An 18,535-nucleotide genomic window follows, 5' to 3' on the forward strand; every position below is an offset into this window, starting at 1 on the left:
ATCCTATGCCTCCTGGTAGGTCTCCACATTTAATTTAGGCATGTTTAAGGACTCAATCTAGCACAGGAGAAAAGATGTGGCCTTTAAAATGGTATGAAATCCACATTTGTAGGTCTCTGTGTCTATAGAGACAGAGTCTCACTACGTAGCCTAATTCTATCTGCATGGATAACATGCTTGTTTGTGTGGAGTATCCAAGCCATGTTAAGCACAAGCTGTCAGGGAATTGTGGTAAGTTTCAACTGAGAAGCAGATATTCCTATGTAGTACTGAATGTTAACACTTCTGAGAGTTTTCTTTCACATAATTTTAAAATAAAATGTATCTTCCTGTGATGACAGGAAGAGTGCACTTGTGAATTGGGTTTCATTCTGTCACTCAGTTTTCAGTCATTTGGGTTGACTTGGTCTAGGATGTCGTATTATACTGATGAGGAATAGAAACTGCTGTCATGTTTTACTTATGTACCAAATGCTCTACCTTTTCCTTGACCCCTAAAAAGCCTTGTTAGTGGGATTGTACTAGTCACTAAAAGAACAAATAAGACAGTACAGGTGTGCAATCAGCCAGACTACACATGCATCTAAAACAAGCGTGACATGTGTTCTGTCCCATACATGGTGAACCAGTAGTCTAGCAGCTGTTGAAGGAGATGAGGATAGATATGTTTGAATTCACGTGCAGTCCAAACAAGAGACCACGCTAAATTTAGCTGAGGAAGTAGACCAGGCATTTCTCCTATGCAACAAATACAAAGTAAATTCTGGACTAGAGAGATGGCTCAGCTGGTAAAGGGTTCAATCCTCAGGACTTACATAAAAGTGAAAGGTGAGAATGTGCGAATTAATTCCACAAGTTGTCCCCTGACCTGCACACACATAATAATAAATCCTTTAAGGAAAAAAGAAAAGCAGTTCTTTAAGTTTTTAAACCTTGTCTCTTGGAGAGGACCGAGATGCTTGGTTAAGCATCTCCATTTTTAGCAAACCCTTCCTTTCCATGCTTACTTGACCAGGAGCCTGACATGAACAGGATACTTCCACCTAATGCTCCTAATAAGCTTTGTCATCTGAAGTCTTTCACCCCTTTGGGTCTGCTTCACTTCTCTTTGGTCCGGAACTGTTATGCAAACATGGCCTCTGAGGCTGCTTCTGAATAGATAGCCTCTATGTTTATGAAGATTAATCCAGTCCAGACCTATCTCAGAGGATAGGTGTCTGATTAGAACTGTTCCCCTTCTGTTTTGGACAAGGCTAGTGAAGGGCAGTGTCACTGATGGGCAGAACAGGTGAAGAACAGTGCCACTGATGGGAAGGCCTGGTGATGATGGGTAGTGCCAGTGAAAGGCAGAGCAGGTGACGGTGAAGGGCTGTGAGAGCAAGAGTTTGTTGTTTTTAAGTAGAGGGAACAAAGTCTGTGGATTTGCACTGGAAAGAATAAACTTCAGAAAAGCTAAATGCCTTTCTTATTCTGAAACTAGAGTACATAGTGACAAGATGAACAATTTCTAAGGAGTTAAGCATGTTTAAATATATGCACAATTGTTTTTCTCCTGATGAGATTCTAGTTTGTGGCCTAATTAAAAAACTAGAGAAAATTGGATTTTTCAAAATAACAAGAACACCCTTTGGATTTAATTTCCACAGCATGTGTACTACGGGCTGATCGGCTTCTGTAGAGCCTCTCAAGGTGGTTAGAACCTTCTATGAATAAACACCTTTTCTTTGCACAACTGTACAACCCACTTTGCTTGCCCACACATATACACATAACATGGACATTTCAAAGCAATTTTAATTTCCTAGACTTTGTTGACTATAAAACTAAAACAAATAGCTCCATCTTGTGAACTCTGTTTTTGTTTGTTTTTTACTCTTTATGTGTGATGGGTTTTATAATTTTTAAAAAAGCGGCTCAAGAGTGAAAGACACCATGCAACAGAGTTCAAGCAGAAGGGTTTTTTATTAAGGGAAAAGGATCATAAAAGGGGGAAAGGGGAGAGGGGATACTGGCCTCCGGGGACAGGAGTAGCTGGAAAGAGGAAGTGGTGGGGGGAGAGGGAGAGAAAGAAAGAGAAAGAGGGATAGGAGATGGGCAGGGCCCTTTTAAAAGGGAACATATTGAAGAGGCACACGTGGTACTCTTAGTGGCAGCAACTGAGGGTGTATGTTGTCAAAACTCCAAAGGCAGGCCAGTAAAATGCCTAAATACTCACAATGGGTGGGTGTGTGCATGCCAGAGAAGGACAATGGGTGTCTTCCTCAATCACCTGCCTCCCTGTTGCCTTGAGAAACTCAACTTGAGCTAGGTTGGAGCCAAGAGAAATCCACTGCTCTGCTCTCCAGTTCTACTGCAGAAGGCACAAGTTTCTTCCTGATGCTAGAACTTCAGCCCAGGTCTTACACTTGTACAGCAAGTGCTCCTTCCTGCTGGGCATCTCCCTAGCCCAGTCTGGATTTCTAGTTTGTCTTTCATTTTGTTCATGTAATGGTAGTGTTTCTTATTGAGCCAAGCACCTTTACAGAGCAGCTTCTGTAAACCCCTCACCAGAATGGAAAATCATCTCCATTGGGCATGCTCTCAGTATGAGGCAGGAGTATTACAGCAGCACCGAGACCAACCGAGCCTATGGTATGAGTTCTGTCCCAAAAAATGAACAAACAAACAAAATTTTTTCTTTCTTTTTATTTTCTTTTTCTTTTTTTTGGTTTTTCAAGATAGGCTTTCTCTGTGTAGCCTTGGCTGTTCTGTAACTCACTCTGTAGACCAGACTGGCCTTGAACTCGTGTCTGTGCTGCCACCACCTGGTAAAAAAAACAAAAAACCCCCTTTTTTAAAGAAGGGTCTTTTTCCCTTTCTTTAACCACACTTTCCTTTCTTTAACACATTTTTTTTTCTGCAGATTTTTTATTTGAATTAGAAACAAGATTGTTTTACATGTCAATCCCAGTTCCCTCCTCCCTCCTGTTCTCCCCTACCACATCCTCCCCCCCCAACTAAAACCCTACCTATCACATATCCTTTCTGTTCCCCCTGGATGATGAGGCCTTCCATAGGGTATCATCAGAGTCTGTCGTATCCTTTTGGGATAGGGCCTAGGCCCACCCCCGTGTGTCTTGGCTCAGGGAGTATTCCTCTATGTGGAATGGGCTCCCAAAGTCCACACCTATGCTAGGGATAAGTACTGAACTGTACTACAGGAGGTCCTGTAGATTTCCGAGGTTTCCTCCCAGAAACCCATGTTCCTGGGGTCTGGATCAGTCCCATGTGATATCCCAGCTATCAGCCTGGGGACTAAGAGCTCCCTGATGGTCAGCTGTTTCTGTGGGTTTCACCAGCCTGGTCTGGACCCCTTTCTTCTTCACTCGTCCTTCTCTGCAACTGGATTTCAGTTCAGTGCAGTGATTAGTTGTGGGTGTCTGCTTCTACTTCCACCAGCTGCTGGATGAGGGCTATCGGGTAACATATAAGTCAGTCATCAATCTCATTATCAGGGGAGGGCATTTAAGGTAGCTTCTCCTCTGTTGCTAAGATTGTCTTTAACACATTTTTAAGGTCTATATTTACCCTGAGCCAACCCTGACTATGTTTCTCTTGCTTATCTTCTAATTATGAGTTTTCCAATTTATTTTCATACTACATATAATTATTAACTGATTAGATAAGTGGCTCAGTGACTAAGATTACTTACTGTTCTTACTGCTCCCAGCACTCACATGGCAGCTCACAGATACCTAACTCCAGCTCCAGAGATTCAGCACCGTCTTTGGGCACCCATACATCTGTACATAGCCACACACAGACACATAGACATAAATAAAAGCAATTTGTAAGTGAAATAATTATGGTAGTCATTGTATAGTAGAATAATTCAGACTGAAGTGGGTAGTATTCCTGTAGAAGGTCATTCTGGAGGCAGGTGGGGAGAGGACTAAGTGCTCTCCAGTGTCTTGAGAATGGGATCAGGCTGTCATCTATCTAGCTTCCTGGGGAGCTCAGCAAAATAAGGGCAGGTTCACAGTTTGTGGCAGGAAGAGGACACTGCCATGGCAGGATGTTCCACTAGAGTGAGGTCAGATTGAGAGAGAAGTTCTCACCCTTATTGGACTGTTGAAGAATTGGTAGGCAGCTGAGCAGAGGGTTTCAAATTGTTCCCTGAACACTGAACACTACTTGAGTTGCCTGTTTCTCACTAACAGCCCAAGGTACCCTTGAGCTTACAGTTGTCCTGTGTCACCTTCTCAAGTAGCAGGACTATAGGAGTGTGTGACTATACCCAGTAGCCTTCTGTCCTGAGAAGGTTCTCACTGAGTTAGTTAATAAGCCCGTTACTCATAAATAGTCTCCTCCCAGGCACCTAAAACAGATTCCTATCTTGGAAGAACTTGTGGGACATGGAGACCTGAATGGGGAAAGCCTCTTGTTGGTGACAGTGAATTGTGGTAGTACATGGTTTAGGCCTGGGGTCTGAGTACTGCTAGGAACCACACCCTTCACCTGACAGTGACAGTAAGAACTTGTTTATAGTGATCACAGGCTCTGCCTTTGGGCTTTTCTAGATTTCCCAAGAGACATGGGCCCAGACTGTGATGTCTTACTCTGTTCCCAGCATTTGTCCTTAGCTCCAAAAGCCACTGCTGGTCTGTTAGAAACATCCCTCTTTGGAAATAGTTTGGCATTCAAGACTCCTTCCTAGTTTTTCCATTAGTTTATTTGAGTCATATTTGATATGCCACATAAATTCATTTAGGTTGCCCCTTTTAAAACATGCTTTGGGTTCATTAAATGGCCAAACTAAAGCATTCTTGTTTCTTATGCAGTTGGTGTCTTATTCCAAGATCCAGAGTTAAAGTTCAAGGTTATCATTACCAGTGTCAACCACTGCTTCCCACCATAAATATTTGTTCCTTCCTTCTCCTCATAGCAGTGCTGAGGGGCTCACCGTCTTGGGCCCAGCAGGTGGGGAAGCTGCCTAGAGGAACTGCTGCACTGGACTCCTCTGTCTGTGGCTAGGCAGTCTTCTGAGGCCTAATGGGAAAGTGTCTGCTAGGAAATCTGGGCCTTCCTACCTAGGGTTTTGAAAACGTAAAAGTAGATGAAAGAGCATGAAGCGGGAGCTAAAAATCATGTTGCTCTCAGTTTAGTTCTGCCTCTCTTCATGATGTACCTGACAAGTGGCTGGAAGCAATTTTTGAGAACACAAGTTTGACCTTGTGCGGAGTCAAGACAGGCCTTCAAGCTATTCAGTCTTTTTGTTGTTGTTTTCTTTTGTTTTTCAAGACAGGGTTTCTCTGTTTAACATCCCTGGCTGTCCTGGAGCTCACTTTGTAGACCAGGCTGGCCTCTAACACACAGAGATCCTCTTGCCTCCCCTCCACTATTCAGTTTTTTAAGGCAAATAACACTGCTATGAGAATAAACTTCAGAATGTTTACAGTCAAACCTCAATGATTCCTTACCCATTGTACATTATTTTGCTTTATTTTTTTAATCAAGCTTTACATTTTTCTAATGGCTCGAGGAAGGAGCTTGTTTCTTTGCAACTGTTCTTCAAATCTTCTTTTAGGGCTTTTTGACAAATCTGACTATGGTAACCAGCTAATTCCAAACTCATTCCCGGGTAGTAAATCAGCACTTGACACTCTTTGGTGTAGGCTGACCTAATTTTGACCTTGCAAAACTAATCAGCTAAACAAACTAATTATTAAAACACATCTGTGCTGCTTAGAAATAGTCAGATTTGTCTTGAACTTTCGTCATAGATTTCAGTAAGACAGCTGGTGGATGTTGTAATAGGCTGCTTTCAGGAAGGCTTATGTTGTGGGGAGAGTGGTTCTCACTGACTTTTCTGCAGCTGGTGTTCAGTCTCCTTGTCAGGATGACCATGCCATCCAGACTTGAGCCTGTTCCTTGTCTTTGCTCCTTTGTGTCCCAAGCATCACCAGGTACTGACTGACTTATATTAAGAACTGGAGGCATCAGGGCATGTAGTAAGCTGTACAAGTAGTTCTGTGTTCATAGCCATTACTGGAAGAGTCAGATAACTCAGTTTACACCTTGGATATTAGGTAGCCCCAAAGAATGACTGAGAATTTGGTAGCACTGTCATTAACAAGTCCTGTTTAAAGAGGCATGCTGTGAGGCACTTGCTTCAAAACAGTTGAGTTCATAGAGAGAAGAGTGTGTGTAGAAGATACTGTTGATACTGGGTACTGGATGCTAGAAGGCTCTATATAGTATTTGCGTTTGTAAGTTTATAGCAGAGTGCGTTCTCAGTGTCTCACCGAGCTGTGCCTGGCAGCATTCTGAGAGACATTGGATGGTAAAACAAAGGCAGGAGAGAAAGCAAGCTATTTGGGTTTTCATTTGATTTTACTATATTTATCTCTAGTTTTACAGGAGATCTGAGAACAACTGTAAAAGTTGCCTCACTCCTTCCATGAGGTTTCTGGGGATTGGACTCAGGTCATCAGGCATGACCAAAAGTACCTTTGCCCACTGAGCTATCTCACCACCCCAGGAGGTCTTTTTCTATAAACTCAGCAACCTCTTCAGCCACAGAAGTTGCATAGGTCACAGCAAAAGTGCATTCATATGCATGTGTAAGAATATTTATTTCAGCCTTCTTATTGCCCCAAGCTGCAGAGAATCCAAGCATTTAACAGATATTAATGTGTTAATATCTTAAATGTGATATTTAACATTTAACAGATATTTAACAGGGTAAATAGATGTGATGAGAACATAGCAATGAAGAAAGTATGTGTGGCCACAATATTCATGAGTCTGATGAGAATGAAGTTCACCTCAATCAAAGGGAACACCAAGGAGAAAGTTTCATTATATAAGTTTCAGGCTAAATCAACATGATTTTTAACACCAGGGGATTTGGTGGGAGGGGAATGAGAGGGTAGTTACCACTCAGGGAGTAGGTCATTTGATCAGTGCATGCTGCAGAGACAAGGATCAGGCTTCTGATCAACCCCATTAGTATGTATAGGTAATGTGTTAATTTTTAGAAAAGAAGTCTAGCTTGGCTAGTACATATAAACCATAGTGTTTATAGAAGAGACGAGCCTTGTGCTTTCCTCCTAACACAATGAGAAGTGATTAAGATGCTCTGTCAGCCAAGTGATATGGTCAGAGTGGCACTTAGAAAAGATCTTTGCTAGAATATGGAGCAGAGTGGATGCAGACAGCTGGTGGGCAGGCTAGCCCAGTAGCATAGGCAAGAAATGACCATGATTGACATGGGCAGTCAGAAAGGAGATGGTGGGAAAGGGAACACATGCAGGAACTACATAGAGATGAAACCAAGAGAATGAAATCAGTAAAGGGGATGAGAGAAGGGTGGCATAAAGCCCCAGAATCAGAAGGCATGAAGTTGCAGAGACAGGTTTCTTGGGTGAAACTTGAAGGACCGCTGTAGGGGAAAATGCTGACCACGCACACTTGAGGGCTGGCACAGGAGATGCTGACCACACACACTTGGGCATGGTCAGAGTGGTGTAGCAAGGCTTTAAATATGAGGGACGCATGCATACGGCTCTCTGTTCCCTCTCCCGCCTGGCTGTACAGGACTGGCTCCATTGCATGAGTACTTCCTAATAAACCATCTGTTTTTCAAACTAGTTCTGACTCCATTGCAATCCACATTAATTGCGTTCCACTTTAGACGGCAACACTGAGACAACCTCTAAAGAGAGAACAGACTGAGAGGAAGGGATCCAATGCTCAGATGCTGATATATGCCCTTTGACCTGTGTAAGTGCTGTTGTGTGGCCTGCCAAATAGGGCTTGCACCTCTTCTGGTCCCAATAACATTTTATGGAATGATAGTTTGAAAATGTTTCTAAAATGATATTGACACTGTTTGGCAAAGGCCATAAAAATTGCTGTTATCGGGTGTGGTTTTGTTTTATTGTGTTGTCTTGTGTTTTGTTTGTTGTTCATTTTTTTTTCAAGGTAGGGTTTTTCTGTGTAGCCCTGGATGTCCCGGAACTCACTTTGTAGACAAGGCTGGCTTCAAACTCAGAGGGATCTGCCTGCTTCTGCCTCCAAAGTGATGGGCTTAAAGGCATGCAAGCACCTCTGGCTAACAAGTGTTTTTAACCTATGCTGCTTCCTAAGGTTTTGGAATTCTGAAAGCATCTTATTGGCAAGTCTATTCAGGCAGCATCATATACAAATACAATGCAATAGTTTGACCAGCTGAGAATTCAAGTAGGCTGAGTCCCCAGGAACAGGAACCACCCCAGTTTAGATGATTCTGCTGTCCCAAGCAAGCCTGGCCAGTGGCCATTTTCCCATCTTTTATCTCCTCACATGCTTCTCCATTAGAGCATCTTGCTAAACTGCACGTGATCTTCAGAAGGAGCCAGGAGAGTGATGGTGATCTGGGATCCCAACACTCCAGGAGCTACTGAGCACACAGGGCACTATCCAAGCCCCTCATTCATCTGCAGCTCCACTTTTCTTGCCACTCTGTTCATCTCTGCTTTTACATTTTCTCCTTGAAACACTATCATGAACATATCTTAACTTTTAAAAGGTTAGGTATGTTTCCTATATTGTGTTAACTCAAAGATGTGTGTTCTTTGATTAAAATGTTGAGAACGGCCTACACATTGCCAAAGAGAATGCAGAGGTCTACAAAACAAGTAGCTCTGCATCTGAGTGACTCTTCTACAGAATCAGGGTAGTTCTGAAAGTCAGGCTGTGGGTGGAGCCTCAGATTGGCAGGCTGGAGAACTGGTGACCCCTGGCTCCAGAGCCTCCAGACAGATTGTACTAGAGAGGCACTGTAACATCATTTGTTCCAAAACAACCTGTGTGGAACCAGAGATTCGTGAGCTGCGCTGGGCTACGTTGACTCTAGATGGAACGTGTTGTCTAGGTGGGGCAGTGTCATGCTGGGACTCAGCAGTGTCAGAACAGTCATACAGGCTCAAGCACAGTGTAAGGGTGGAGTATTTGAAGTATTTATTTAAAGAGCAATATTGTACTCTTTCTTAAGGCAGTCAAAAGGCCACTCCCCTGCCCTGCCACACAGGCCACTTGTGGACATTGTTAGGTTGTGATAAGTGAGTTGACCAGGTGTTTTCCTCTTTGAAAGAGGTGCTTACCCCTGGAGTGATGACCTATGAGAATTTAGATCTTTTTGACAGAAATCATTGTGAATATTGGTTCTCAAATCTGAGGATGCTAACATATCTGATGTTTCCAGACATCTCATGTGTATGTGAGCATTGACAGGAGCCTCAGTCTTCATGGAAAGATGAGTCAAGAATTGAAAGCTAAATTGCTGTTGCATAAACTAGATAAGTCACAGTGTGGTTTACAGTGTTTACAGAAGTGAATCAGTCCATCTTTCTCCCTTCTCACAGAGAAGTTTCAGTGACACTGTGGTTCTGGCAGACATTCAGCTTTAGACCCATTTTGGGCTCGTTTTCTCAGAACTTTCATTTCAATAAAGTGTAGGTGACACCACTAAAACCCCTTCCTAGGCACTACTCTGGGTGCTATTTGGCATAACACATGCACACATGTTCTATTGTTCTTGGCACATGAAATATATCATCTATCCAAGACTCACAAGAAAATCTGAAAAGGGGTCTGGGGATGTGGCTCAGTTTGTAGAGTGTCTACCTAGCATACGAGGAGGCCAGTGGTCCATCCCTAGGACTGCATGAACCAGGCTGTCATCCAGCACTTGGGAGGCAGAGACAGAAGAATCAGAAGTCATCCTCAATTATATAGTGAATCTGAGGCTAGCCTAGGTTATGTGGGACCTTGTCACAGAAAGGGAGGAGGGAGAAAACAAGGGTGATGGGTACAGAGAAAGAAGGAAGACCCAGAGAAGTTAAACAGACTCATGGCTGTTTCTGCTAGGCAGGCACTGCCACTCAGGAAGCAACTGAACAGCTTCATGCCGTCCCTTTGGGAGCCTCCCCTCCTGGCAATTAGAAAGGGTGCTTGTCTTCTTAAGAATTTGCAATGGGAATCCTGAAAGACTGACATCAAGAATAGGGTAGAGCAGAGACCAGAGAACTGCCACAACTGCAGGCAGCCTCACAGCCCCTGCGTGACTCAGGGAGTCTGGATCCCCAGTAGTGCCTTATAATAATACTGTGTTGCTAGTTCCCTGGGGGCATTTAAGAAATAAATTCAGAACTCTTTCTAGAAGATTATCATTATAAGCCTAAAATTATTTCTACTGGCAGTTTAAAAATTCAGCGCATAGGACATAATCAAAGGCAATCATTGATTTAAAAGAGAGAAGACAACATGGACCAAGGACCAGGTGAAACAGGAGGGGATAAGATCAGCTCTAGTCCAAGATAAACATTAAATGAACTAGACTTGATGTGTTCAGGAGGAAAGGACTTAAAATGTTTTTTTTTTTTGTTTTTTTTTTAGAATAAGGTGCCCAATATGGAAAAGAACCAAACATTCTAAAACTCAATAGAGTACAGTTGGCAGCAGATCTTCAAGGTTTTAAAAGATCTGTGAGGTTTCACACCAAAAGAAAATAACTCAGGAGATACAAGGACAAGGACAAGACATGTCCTCATTCCTATTACTATGATGAAATAACCCTGACAAACATCCAAGGAAAGAAGAGTTTATTGTGGCTCACACTTCATGCTACCATTAACAGTAGTAACTAAAATGCAGGAAGAATGAGTAACAAATTGAGATACATTCAGGAAAGTGATGGAGAAAGTCGGGGATATTACACACCTATAATCTCAGAGGATCATGCTATTCTTGGCTACATAGTGAGGTCAAGGCTACTCTGAGCTACAGGGCACTCTGTCTCATGATGTGAAGACTGAAAATGAAGAAGTCATATAGTATAGATAAAACCTGCAGGCACTGTGCTTAGGGAAGGAGGCCAGCTACAGCATGGCATGTTGTGTGAGTCCTTCATGTGAATGATTCAGACCAGGCAAATGTAGGCATGGACTGGTGTAGAATATTCTAGGGCTGTGATACTACGTGACTCTTGACTGCATTGAAGAACGTGCCTTTACCCTTATTTAGATAGGTAGCTTTTATGATATGTGAATTCTGTCTCAATTAAAAGGGAAGAAGAAGCCCTAGACCCATTCTGTAAGAAATTCATAATATAAGAAGAGAATTTTAAAAATAGTGGTAATAGGTTTTCTGTCCCCCAATAATAGGTTTCTCTGTCAAGACAAGGTAAGCCAGGAACAAGTGGGGCCTGGTGGGACATGGGGGTCTGTGCCTAAAGCCAGCAAGTAAACTTCTCAATGGCAATGATAGAACCCCGAAAGAAAATCCCGGTACTTGGGAAGCCGAGGCAGGAGGATTGTGACTTTCAGGTCAGCCTGGGCTACAAAGCCTGCTTTAAAGAAGGAAGGAAGGAAGGAGGGAGGGAGGAATGGAGGGAGGGAGGAGGGAAAGGGAAAGAAAATAAAAGGCATTCACTCCAACAAATATTCTGCCATTGTATAATACTGAAAGAATAAACGAACCCTAAGCTCCACTCCAATTAAGTCTTTAAGAATTAAACAAAGTGCCATTGCAATGTCATGTGCCTCTAATCTCTTTTTACCTTGTCTTTTCTTTTTCTTTTCTTTTCTTTTCTTTTTTTTTTTTTTTTGGAGATAGGGTTTCTCTGTATAGCCTTGGCAGTCTTAGAACTCGCTCTGTAGATGAGGCTGCTCTTGAACCCAGAGATTCACCTGCCTCTGCCTCCCTAGTCCTGGGATTAAGGCTGTTGCACTGCCACATCCTGCTGCTTTCTATTTTTTCATTTGAATTTCACAACTACAGTTGGTTTAGAAGCTCATTGCATTGTGCACTCAAGTGCATTTTTTTCACATATACATAATATATTAAGAGCCAGGCATGGTGACATAAGCCTGGTATTCCAGAACTTGTGAGGTGGGAGGATCAGAAGTTTAGTGAGTTTGAGACCAGCCTTGGCTATATGAGATCCTGTTTCAAAAGAACCAATTAGTAATACTAACTACATAAAACAATAGCTTATGTTTACAGGACAGAAGGAATGTACCATTAGGTGTGTTAAAGTAACAGTGTACAAAATGGCAGATATTTGTTTTAGGCGAGGACAATTGGGCATGTCTTTAGACAAAGCTACTCAGGATGGCTGAAGCAGAAGTACCTGAGCTCACTTTAGGTAACATAGCATGGAGTTTTTTTTGTTGGTTGGTTGGTTTTTTTTTTTTTGGGTGTGTGTGTGTGTTTTGTTTTTTGTTGTTTTTTTTTTTTTTTGAGACAGAGTTTCTCTGTGTAGCTTTGGAGCCCATCCTGGCATTCGCTCTGGAGACCAGTCTGGCCTCGAACTCACAGAGATCCCCCTGCCTCTGCCTCCCAAGTGCTGGGATTAAAGGCGTGTGCCACCAACGCCCGGGTGTTTTTTTTGTTTTAAGGTAGACTCTACTTTAGACTCTGAAGAGATGATTCTATTTGCTCCTAACATTATGTTCATAAGCAATTTGGAATAATAAGGATGTGATCTAAACCTGAAAAGGCTTTCCAGCCAGTATCTGAGGATAAGTTAGTATTATAGTGAGATTTTGCAGAAAGAGGTCTTTTTAGACATTTTTTGTGTTTTGTTGTCGCCCATGTTTTTCAGTCCTTTTCTAAACACCACTTGGGCTGGCATTGCCCTTTGGGAGTTGCACAGCACTTAGCATGCATTGTCCCCTTGAGAGATCACAACAGCAAATGGAGACACAAATTCACTCTTGGGATAGAATAGAAATTAATTGAAGAAGAAAGACTCTATAATTTAAGGCATAGTTAGCCTTGGGAGGAAGCTGTAGCTCTCACATTTGCTGATTTCTGTGCCAGTCATCACAGCACTGCTGTCTGTTCAGCAACCGTGTCGCCCGTGTTTGTGTTTTCATGCGTTTATGTATTATGATATAAGCTCTGAACCCTCCCTTGCATTATCTGCTGCTTGCTTTAGACCCTTCATCTGTCGGAGTTTAAATTCAGTGTTGAGATTTTGAAAGAAATACTCCACAGCAGATGAATTGTGCTTTTGCTGCAGATATCCTGCCACATGGATTACAAGCTCTGTTTCTCCATGCTTGAATAAACTCCATCAAAAGCACATTATCCTCCACGGCTGTGGCCAGCTGCCTAATTGTATCTGCTGTAACCACGCACTGGTGGAACATGATACCAAAGAGGAACAGAAATGATGAATTACCCCCTGCAGGTGATAGTGATCATGAAGATTTTTAATTTCCTTCTTCCTCATACAGTCTAGACTGATTTCATTTCGTTGGCTGCCATCTTCTCCCATGTCCCCTTTGTAAAATGGACCTGCCGCACTGACACACATGAAAAAGTCATTTGTCTAATTCTAACTCATTATTCCTCAAATGCATGAATATAAAATGAACTGCTTACTTTTATGCATACAAAGTAAACAAGCAAAATGTGACTTAAAAATTTGAGACTTTTCAAATGATTCTGTTTATAATTGCTTAGTGTCATTTTCTTCCGCTGTGACACCCACAAGAGATGTGAGCTCCTGCTTGAACAGTGTTCTCCACAATAAAGCAGGCTTACTTCCCTGTGTGCCTCGAATGTCAGAATCAAAAGATTCTCAGCAATGTCAAGAGTGGTCACCTGTCCGCCAATCTCTCCTCTCATACTTGTCCTCTGTCATCTTTAACCATCTCACTTCTTACTATGGCGTTGGTGGCTGCCTATTCCGCCTCTCTTGGCCTCAGAGCCTTGCCGTTCAAGCTTCTCTGACTGATACAGCTGTGTGTGTGAGGGGGTAATTATCACCCTGACTTTGTAGATTAGCCAGCTACTTTTGATACTTGATTTTCATACCTTTTTCTTCCAAGCAGTCCCTACTGCTGCTGACAAGATATTTAAGGGAAACTAACAGAAATGTATTCTGTGCCTGCCTCCTGAGTCACCTGCTCTCCTTAAGCTCAGCTCCAGTCATTCACTGGTATTACCTAGATGTCATCATTTCCAGTTCTCTGTCATGGTAGTCAGTTCTTGAGTTTGAGTGACTTCCAAGGGGAGAAATACAGTTCATTGAAATAAGCACTTGGTGCGCACATTTAATTCTAGCACTCAGTCTCAGGCAGTTTGCTTTTTCCAGTGTCTTATGATAGACGCAAAAGAAGAGTGGGTGGGACTGTCTGGAAGGTCCCAGCACCAGAGTTGCCCTTGTCACAAAGGTAGTGTGAGCCACTGTCCAAGCACACAGTTCCATCCCCAAGTCTGAGGGTTTTTAATGAGGATTCTATTGTGTGGGCATGGCTGATTTTACTACTTGAACTCAGTACTTTCTCTCTTCCCAGAGGAAGATTGTACCTGGCCATTTTCCTTCTTTTCTAAACAAGCCAGCCTTAAAAACATACACCAAACAGACAACAAAACAAAACAAAGCATAGTAATACATCATTAGATTGTTACCACTTTTCTTTACCTCTATTCATTTCTTTGGTGAATCATCAGTATACAGAGTACAATGATTTAGTCAGTTATCCTAACTACATATAGCTAGCTGGGTCTAAGAGATAGGGAACTAAAAGTGTATCTAAAAATGTTTGAGAGCTATAGAAAATGGTGCTGGGTGAGAATTCTAGAAATTTGAGCTATGCCTCAACCTTGCTCTTAAAACAGACTGAAGTCTGATAGGGCAGAATGTGATCAGTGTGGTAAGTGGTGTAGTCAAGTTGTATCTCTATTCAGTGCCACCCAGAAAACCTTTATTGCAATGCTGTGGGCCAGGCCCCAGGAATACAGTGGTGAACAAGGCAAGCATGCAGAAATATACTTATGAAAGCAGCTGGCTTCATCTGTGAAGGTGCCGTAGGTATTTGAGACACAGGGATTTGTAATAAGGAGCTAACTGTAACCTCGTGGCTTTCTGGTGTAATCTGTGTCTGGGAACCTCTGCTTTGTGATTCTGTTTGGCAGAAGTATCCATGGCATTTCCGTTCCCTCATGGTGTCTAAAATGTAATGAACTTCGAGGTTAAGTATTGGATTTGCTTTGGACTCAATGTGAATTAGACCTCCAAGATCAATAAAATTCCACATTCTTTGCAAAAGCAGCAGAGCACACAAATTGGTCTGTTGGTGAATTTGCAATAATCAATGTCTTGTTTTTAGCACTTTGTAAGCTTAATTTAATACCAGTTTTGAAAACCAATTAAGTCTGCCTAATCCATATAAAAGAAAAGGGAATAGTAGTAGCATTTAAGTTTTAAACAAACAAAGGTGGAATTGGACTGCAGAGATGTCTTAGTGGCTAATGGCAAGAGCTGGTCTTGCCCAGGACCCAGGTTCAGTTCCCAACATCCACATTCAGCAGTTCATAATCCCCTGTGATCCACAGTTCAGGGGATCTTTGCCCTCTTCTGGTTGCCACAAACATCAGGCACACATATTGAAATGACTAAGATAAGCCCACACTCCATTTTGTGTTTGCTTAGACAGTTCTCAGCCCTCTACCTCCACCCTCCATGGTCCCTTCTGCCTTGGCATACATTTGAGATTTCTATTGCCCTGACTATGGTCCAGAATTATTAACCAAAATAATTGGCAAGTTATATCTAAAGTAACTACTGTCCTCTGGCAGGAATGAACGTGTCAAGGTTACTGTGACCCTCATTGAATTGTGATGTATCTTTGTGGGTTTTGCCTTTAAAATGTTGTGTCCTTAAGCATGGGCACCAAGAGACTTCAGAGGCTCATGCCCACCTTGGTTTGGCCATCAATAAAAAAGACTTAAAACTTTCCATTTCGGATTAATCAATGTGTTTTTCAGTAATTATCTTACAAGAATCATTACCATATGGTGCCCATACCTACATGCAAACACACATAAAAAATAAATCTTTTTCAAATGTGAGATATGCCGGTCGGTGGTGGCGCACACCTTTAATTCCAGCACTTGGGAGGCAGAGGCAGATGGATCTCTGTGAGTTCGAGACCAGCCTGGTCTACAAGAGCTAGTTCCAGGACAGCCTCCAAAGCCACAGAGAAACTCTGTCTCAAAACAAACAAACAAACAAACAAACAAACAAAAAATGTGAGATATATATTTATCTGAATGTGTTAGTTTGTTTGTGTTTATTTATTTATTTATTTATTTATTTATTTTGGAGATTTTTCTTGTATTGTCCCAGGAACCCTTAGACTTACTTACAATGATTTTCTTCATATGTATGTTTTTCCACATATATTTTGTCAAAAACGTGCATATGATATTTCTGTAAACACAGATTTATTTGGGTACTGGGACTTATGCTCATTATGTTTTTATAATGAATAGTTAACATTTAAAAATTGCATCTACTGATCCCATCACAAAACTGTTGTAATTTGCTCTGAAGTTGGACTAACTAGATGAAAACAAATTGAGCTGCATTAGAGTGCTTCTTCTGTAACCCAAACCAAACTGTAGCCACGATCTCATAGATCCATGTTTTTGTGAGTCACCGTCTGGACTGAGCTCCGGCTCTTCAGGCCTTTCCTAGACTGCCCTCAGCTGCAGATGTCTGAAGTCTGAGGAGAGCTGGAGGGCACAGGATGGATGCCCTTGCTGTCTGCAAGCTGTTCAACTGAGTCTTCAGCCAGTCTGGCTGGGCCTCTGTTTCTAGCCTCCCACCTTGGGCAGCCTTGCTTGACTATTTCTCTGATAAGCCGTTTATTGATTGTTTGATTAGCCTTGTTACCCTTATTATCACACTGTTCTATGGGGAAAAGCCAATTATATTATTTATTTACTAACAGCATCTTTTCCTAGAAAAATTTAGGTTTCTGAGGTATCTAGTCTTTTCAGTTTCTAATTTGTCAAGTCTTAAAAGGCTGAATAGTTAGTGATTACATCATGTAATTAGTTTAATAATCATATTTTTTTAAATCACAGGCAGTTGCTGGGTACTTTGATATATATTTTGAGAAGAATTGCCACAACAGGGTAAGTATCATGAGTTATTCATAAGGATTAATTATGCAGAGTGCTCTGTTTGATTTGTGCCCCAAGGTGTTTGATCAGAAACATTTTGCTGTTGTAAGCAGTTGCAGCTTGTATTTGATATAGTAGACTAATGTACCATGATATTAAAAATCGTGTACTTCATCAGATACTTCTGAACTTTACTGATGCAGGTCGTGTTCTCTACGGGCCCTCAGAGCACCAAAACACACTGGAAACAGACAGTGTTTCTGCTGGAAAAGCCGTTTCCAGTTAAAGCAGGTGAGAAGTATTCCCTTCATTCTGGGGGAATGGTGGTCACTCACGTCTCATTAGGAGAACATAACAAATGGTAAGGTAGGAGGTCCTAGAGCTGCCTGTCTATGTGTGTTTAAAGTATTTTAATGTTTGATTACAAATGTATGTTAGGGAATGGAGAGATGGCTCAGCTGTGAATAGTACTTGCTGCTCTTCAGTGGATTCAGCTTCATATTCTAGCACCCATATCTGGAGGCTCACAGCTGCCTATAACTCCAACACCAGAGGACCCATGTTCTCTTCCGACCTCCATAGACACCCACACATACATAGTATACCAATGCATATGCAGGTACACACACACACACACACACACACACACACACACACACACACACACACACACACACACACACACACACACACACACACACACACCACATAAAATGAATAAATAAATAAGTTTGTTTTAAAAAAATCTATGTTATAAAAAAAGTTTTCAATTTTGTCATAGGTTTGTTGCTTGTTCTGTCTTTTGTTTTGCTCTGTTTTTAGGAGCTAGAGATTAAACCTGTAGTTTCACACATACCAGGCAAGCATTCAACCATTGAGTAACATGGTCAACCCTTAAGTCTAATTTTTATCTTCTAAAATAAATAAAGAATATTATGTACCTCAAAGCTAATACAAGGTAATTTACAAGTGTTATTTTACGTATGTGATATTTTGTTTGCATGTATGTAAGTGTATTGTATACATGCATATGCCTGTGGGGATAAGAAGAGGCCTTTTGGAGCCCCTGGAACTGGAATTACAGATTGTTGTGAGCCACCATATGGTGGTTGGACCCAGGTCCTCTGCAAGAACAGCAAATGCTCTTAACTGCTGAGCCATTTGTCTAGCCTCCAGACAGTGCTTCTTTAGTTGATAACTAGTAAGTGATAGCATGCATATATGACTAAGAGAAAATGTTTTATTTCCTAAGTGGTTAAACCACTTAGCAATAGAATGTATGAGACTCACTCAGTAGTTACTGTACTTGGGGCAACTTTGTATGGAGAATTTCAGTAGAGGAAAGGAAGTGACTATGCAGAAGCTATTTACTATCATTCCTAAGTATTGTGGCTTCACCTTTTCTACATATTTATATGTAAATAGTTATACTTGTAAAACTGCATGTAAACAGGGTGTTGGAAGAATCTTTTACAGCCTATCATTTTGCTTTTGAATGACATTTACACACACAGCATTACCTATATGATGCATATTTGTTACTGTTTTTGAGACAAGGTCTCACTCTAGAGCCCAGGATGGCCTTCAG

At 41.7% G+C, this 18,535-nt stretch overlaps 1 protein-coding gene across 1 annotated transcript in view; it reads left to right on the top strand.

The window, feature by feature from the left end:
• Window positions 1-18,535, top strand: part of Prmt3 (protein arginine methyltransferase 3) — an 80,444-nt gene that overhangs the window by 53,769 nt on the left and 8,140 nt on the right. Inside the window, exons 14-15 of the mRNA XM_027410503.2 lie at window positions 16,909-16,959; window positions 17,151-17,238. Coding sequence (XP_027266304.1) covers window positions 16,909-16,959; window positions 17,151-17,238 — 139 coding nt within the window. The remainder of the gene's footprint in view (window positions 1-16,908; window positions 16,960-17,150; window positions 17,239-18,535) is intronic.

Source organism: Cricetulus griseus, chromosome 3, assembly GCF_003668045.3.
Source record: "Cricetulus griseus strain 17A/GY chromosome 3, alternate assembly CriGri-PICRH-1.0, whole genome shotgun sequence".
Lineage (NCBI taxonomy): Eukaryota > Metazoa > Chordata > Mammalia > Rodentia > Cricetidae > Cricetulus > Cricetulus griseus.